Source organism: Myodes glareolus, chromosome 3, assembly GCF_982192425.1.
Source record: "Myodes glareolus chromosome 3, mMyoGla1.1, whole genome shotgun sequence".
Lineage (NCBI taxonomy): Eukaryota > Metazoa > Chordata > Mammalia > Rodentia > Cricetidae > Myodes > Myodes glareolus.
In genome coordinates this window covers 78,106,129-78,112,128 of record NC_142028.1, presented here as the reverse complement: position 1 = coordinate 78,112,128, position 6,000 = coordinate 78,106,129, and the positions used below count along the sequence as shown (strand labels likewise).

At 48.6% G+C, this 6,000-nt stretch overlaps 1 protein-coding gene across 1 annotated transcript in view; it reads left to right on the top strand.

Annotated features, from left to right (window-relative positions):
* Nucleotides 1-4,311: 4,311 nt before the first annotated feature.
* The window catches only part of Efcab14 (EF-hand calcium binding domain 14), a 41,918-nt gene continuing 40,229 nt past the window's right edge, over nucleotides 4,312-6,000 (top strand). Inside the window, exons 1-2 of the mRNA XM_048443903.3 lie at nucleotides 4,312-4,612; nucleotides 4,940-5,398. Of these exons, the coding sequence (XP_048299860.1) occupies nucleotides 5,214-5,398 (185 nt within the window). The 5' untranslated portion in view covers nucleotides 4,312-4,612; nucleotides 4,940-5,213. The remainder of the gene's footprint in view (nucleotides 4,613-4,939; nucleotides 5,399-6,000) is intronic.

Genomic DNA, 6,000 nt, shown 5'->3' with positions numbered 1-6,000 from the left:
ACATCCATAGCAAAGCATCAGGAAAGACAATGCCAATGGGGATTTTGCAGCCATAGGCAGTTTCTCTTTATGTTAGGTAAACAGAGATGTATCCCCACAATGGAAGTGTCATCCAAATCACGTTTGATGAATGGACAATATATTTAATAATTTATGTTCACATTAATGGAGCAGCTGATGTTTGTGGACATTTATAATGTGCCAGACACATGACTTTTGGCACAGCTACCCCGTGGGCTAGGCACAGTCAAGACCTGCTTGCTGAGTGTGTGACCAGCACAGGCTTAGTGTTCTGTGTGACCATCTGGGAATTATTGTATCCCCGAGTGTGCTTTGTGTGTACACAGGGTTATTTAAAGCCTTGGCTCGTACAAAGAGCTGACTTTTATCACTTCTAAACCTCTACCTCTGAGCTAGACCTTCCCTGCTCCCCAGACACTCCTTCCTTCTACTCCTGTGGGGCCTCGGTGTAGGAAGAGGGAGAGAAAGGGAAGGTGTGTCTGCCCAGGCACAGGACAGAGTCCTGTAACTGTCCACACTCTGCGCCCAAGTCATATCACCCGGGTGACAGCACTAAACAGAGAGTGATAAACGCTTGACAGCCCGAGAAAAACTACAGGAAGAGGAAAGCATGCTTGACAGCCCGAGAAAACTACAGGAAGAGGAAAGCTTGTCTCCTTTTTCAAACTAAGGCCTGAAATAAAAATGCTTTATTCCTCACAACTTATGTAGCTAATCGTGAGTGCTATTAATTAAAACCACTTGACAGAAATAGATATTGAAGCTCAGAGAGGCTTAGAGATTTGTCTAAGATCACACAGCTGCCAGTGGCGCATTCAGATGAAGACTTAGGTCCTGGGAAGAGGATTCTAAGATCTTGAAGAGCTTCAGCCCAGGAATCGGGAGACCTGCATCCAACTTGTGACCAGAATCCTGGGCACGCTGCCCACTCTCGTCCTCCCCAAATGAAAAAGATTCCCTCTGGGGAGTCTTCCAAGGTATCATGGCTCTTAGGTATGGATTCACCATTTGCACAGGCTGTGATTTTGACCACAATGATCTTGCCCCTTGTCCCCCAGCCCAGAACTGCTAGAAGCATGTGGCAGATAACAGTCACCCACCTTACATGTCACATCATGGCATACAAAGCATTTTTATGCCGCTGCCTCATCAAGAGAGTACTAAATTGAAGACTGGGCAAGAAATATTAGTGATCCCATTTTACAGACAAAAATGTTGAGGCCTCAGAACAGCAGTGGCACCATTGCCACCACTACACACATTGCTTTTCAGACAAGTTTTAAATAGGCCAACAGAAATCCAGAGGATTGGGGTGACAGAATGAGCATCCCTAAAGGAGAAACGGTCACTGCCTTGTAAAGTCCTAGTGCAGTGAAGCAGGGCAGCATGGGCCACCCGGGACAGGAGCCCTGGTTCTGAGGTTGTTGGCTTGATCCCTGGACATGAGGGTCCCATCTCTGAGGAAAGTGATCAGAGAAGTAGCCCAGTGCTCTGGAAGAAAGAACTAGCAGGCATGCAGTGTTAGAGGGTGACTCAGGATCCTGGGGGATGTTTGCCCAACACAGAGGCGTGGTCTCCAGAACAGAGATAGACAGAAGAGCAAACAGGCAGAGAAACCAAAAGCAGACTCAGCAGAAGGACCGGCTCCACCAGAACATCCTTGGCTCTGTCCCATTGTCCTGAGATCCTCAGTCACAGTTCCCTCGGTACGGATGTAACCTCTACAACAGAAAACCCTCCACCCTGAAGAGGTACCTCGCTTACCTCTGGTGACCGTAGGTAGGATGTGTCTATGAAACGGTTCATGAAGTTGATGACAGATGAACCCCATCTGTCCATTTCCAGTCCATCAGGGAATCACCAGGGAAGAGCTGACCCATAAAACTATTTATGATGGTAGAATGAGATGAGCCTGTGCTTCCCTATAGTCACTGGCCACATACGGCTACTAGACAATGAGCCAGTGGTGCCAAGGAAACAAATGGAGCATTTTCATTTCATTTTAAGAGAGCTAAAATGTACATTTGCCTGGACCTTTGGCATATATGGATACTAGCTGCTATACTTGGTCAGAGCAGCTCTAGAAACAAGAAGGAACAATAAAAATGGAGGATCCGTACCACAAAAGCGTCACCACAGTCACCGTCTCTTGCTGTCTACCCTGTGACGTCGATGTTTATTTCAGGTGCAGAGTGGGGGTACAGCCCAGGAAAGTCAAGCAGCCGCCATCTGGACAGAGTTGGTATTACAGGTGGGATTTTACCCCAGATCTCATGATCACAGAGCTCTGGCCCCAGATCCGTGCAACCGTTCTCTTATGTAAACTTGCCATCGCATATCTATTGGGAGGTTGTAATTAGGTGCATTTTGCTGGGTTAAGCAATTAAAGACAAATCAAGACACACATCTAAGCTGTAGGCGAGAATCTTTAGTAAGGGTAGTGTGATTGCCGTTTTCTTCCAGGTAGCTCAAAGCACTATGTTACAAATATCATTGACGACTGATGAGTTTCTAGCTCATATTTCAGGCCAGTATCTACCCAGAATTCCTTCTGGAACGATCAAGCAGTCTACTGGAGTCCAAATGTGGATATCAGCTTGACTTCTTGAGTTTGTCCCAAACCTTCTCCCTCTCAACAAATGACAAAGCTCTTCCCATTGCACCATTGCAAGCTTCCAGAGTCACCCATGGCTCCTCCCACCCATTTTTTTAATCCCTTTCATCTAATTCACCAAAAAAAATCCTAGCTCTCTCTTCAAGAAGCATACTAAATACTAGCCATCTCCACTACTGCCAACCCCCCACTCCTCCACCCACCCCACTCTTTCCACCCTCCCATCCCCCAACTCCCCAATCCCCCACCCACTCCACTCCCCACCCTCCCCACTACCCCATCCTCCCCATCCCCGTCTAACCTCTTCATCTCTAGCCAAGCTGGAGAAATTCCTGGGTCCTTCTCTTTCTCCTCCTCCTGCTCTGCTTCCTCCTCTTCCTCCTCTTTCTCCTACTCCCCTCCTCCTCCTCCATTTTTTCCACACAGTAGCCAGAGTCATCTTTTATAAACTGAAAAGTCAGTGTATGTTCCTCAATGGTTTCTCAAACTCCTGTAAGACCCTGCAAGGTCTAACCCTGATGTCTCTCTAACTTCATTTCCTATCACTCTTTTTGCCAAACTATATGTTTCTGACATGCCTTCCTGAAACCACTGTTTTGCTCACTCCCTTACTTCCTGAGGACCTCTGCCCAAAGATCCCTTTATTTAAAAAAAAAAAAAAAAAAAGCACTCCTTTTTCTGTTTCCCTCATAACACTCCTGGATTTCTAACATGTAATGTGTGTACCTACTGTTGTTTCATGCTGGACTACATGCTGGAGTGAATAGGCAGATAAAATATTGAATTTGAATTTCAAATAAATAAGAATTGCTTATTGATTTTTTTTTCCAAGACAAGGTTTCTCTGTGTTACTTCTGGGCTGTCCCAGAACTCACTCTGTAAACCAGGTTGGCTTTGAACTCAGAAATCTGCCTTCCTCTGCCTCCAGAGTGCTGGGATTAAAAGAGGCGTGTGCCACCACTGCCCAGCTCAATTATTTTTAATATGAGATTGTTGTAGATATTGGAGGGCTCTTATAATTTAAAAAAAATAGCTAATCCAGGCACAGCAATGCACACCTTTAATTCCAGCCAGCATTCAAGAGACGAAGGCAGACAGATTTCTGCAAACTTAAGGCTGGCCCGGACTACACACACACACACATACACACACAAAAGCTGTTTATCTGGTATTCTAATCTTACTAGTGCTCTGTGTTTTATTTGCTAAAATTGGCAATTCTATAATTCTATTCAGGGAAAGCAAAGACGTTGGTTATTCTGTTTATTGCAGCATCCCCATAACTAGAACAGGCTTGAAATGTTGCTTTTGTTGATGGATGGACGGATGGACGGACGGACGGATGAATTATTCAGCTGGGCCATTAAAACTGCAAGCCTAGACAGCCTAAGAGGAGTGGAGCCTCTGAAGAACTTTTCAGCTGATAGAGAGCCCCTCGGCAGGCAAAATTCCGCCTCCGCTCGAGAGAACTACAGACTCCCTCGGTCCCTAGTCCAGAAGGCGGGACCTATCTAACCTGACATCAGACCCAACCCGGGCCGGAGCCGCGGCCCCTTTAACTCTCCACCTCCCCAGCACCGCTCTCGCTCTCCTGATTGACGTCACCAGGAGCGCCCAATGGGGGCGCGGCTTACTGGCAGGCTGTGCCCGGGGCCGCTGCCAAAAGGGAAGTGAGCTGGGGCTGGAGCGATGGCCCGGGTCTGCTGCCTGCGGCCGCCGCCGCCACCACCGCCTGCGCGTCCTGAGCAGCCGCGGCCGGAGCAGGGGCCGGAGGTGCGGCTGGGCTGGCCGCGGCGTGTGTGAGTTGCGGAAGTCGCCGGCGGTGGAACACCTCACCCTCGGAGCACTTCAGGCTGACCGAGCGGTGGTATCACCTCAACACCGCGCCCCCCAAGGCCCCGACAGCAGGCTGGAGTTTACCCAGGCTCCGGCTCCTCTCTCGCCGGTCTTTCAAACTCAGGACAGAAGTAACAAAAAGGTGATCATCCCTAATCCCAGCCGGCTTCCTGGCCTGGGCGTTTTCTAAGGCGCCCAGGCAGTGTCAGTGCCCTCTCCTGCCGCCACCTCTCCAGCCACGGATTAGCGAGTACCCACTGCCTGCTCTGCAAAGTCTCCTGTCCTCCCGTTCGAGAACAAGTTTATTTTCCCTCTGCCTTGGAAATCTTGTCCCAGAGATCCAGAGTACCTTAGTTTTGTGTATCTTTTCTCAGCTTCTAGAGCACTCCTAGAAATACTGGCTGCCTACAGGGCTAAGAGTCTTGTTCTTGACCTAGCGGGTTGTTTTGTTTTATTTTCCTTTTGGCAGGTAATAGTTGTTCCAGGAATTTATCCATTTGATCACCAGTTCCTTGGCCATCTCTATGTAACTTCCCCCATCCATCTGCGTCCAATTTCCTCTGGGGTCCATTCTCCAGCCCCCAGTAGATCTGGTCAGTCCCACCTCTGGGTGGGAGTGATCAGGGGGCTCTGGCCCAGGATTTCCAACCCTGGAAGGCAGTTCCAAGACAGCGAGAGAGTTGGGCGTCGGGTACGAACCTGGCAGCTCAGGAGTGGGCGCTCCACTCACCCCGCACAAAAAGATGAAAAAACGCAAAGAGCTTAATGCGCTGATCGGCCTGGCTGGTGACAGTCGGAGAAAGAAGCCCAAGAAAGGTCCAAGCAGCCACCGCCTACTTCGCACTGAACCCCCTGACTCAGAGTCGGAGACCAGCTCAGAGGAAGAAGAGGAGTTCGGAGCGATTGGAAATCGCTCTCGTTTTGTCAAGTGAGTGGAAGGGTGGTTGGTGAAGACTGAGATGGGCAAAAGGCCTCCTGCACTAAGCTGGGCAAATAGATGAGGAGAGGAGAGGCCTTGGGAAGCAAACGGAGGCCTTGGAAAACAAAGAGGGAGAAAGGGTGTTGGAGAAGGCAAGTTCAAATCTAATGTCTCGCAAGATCTCCAAATCCAGGGTGGAAGTGTGAACTTGGGGAATGGGCCCATAGCCCAAGAAGGAGTAAAAGGTTACTAATGGACAGGGAAGAGGGACCCTGGAGGCGAGGTACTTTTAAAAAGTAGGTCAAGGGACCTTAAGACTGATAATTATTTCGTGGTTTCTTAATAAGCTTGATATTGGTGATGGGAGAATATGGTGAGGGGCGTACTGTAGAAAGTATGAACCTTCAGACAAATGAGCTTTTAGGATTGGGGTTTGTGAGGCAGCTAAAGGAAACCCCAGTGTTTGGGCCCTGTCAGAGACCAGACTGAAAGAAAAGGGGGTTCTGTTGGGATATGGAAACAAATGCTAGACAGAGCTGGGTGCCAAAAGGTTCTGGTCTTTTAGTGTGTTCAAATCTCTGTCTTTTTTCATAATCACTGTGTCTTTTTTG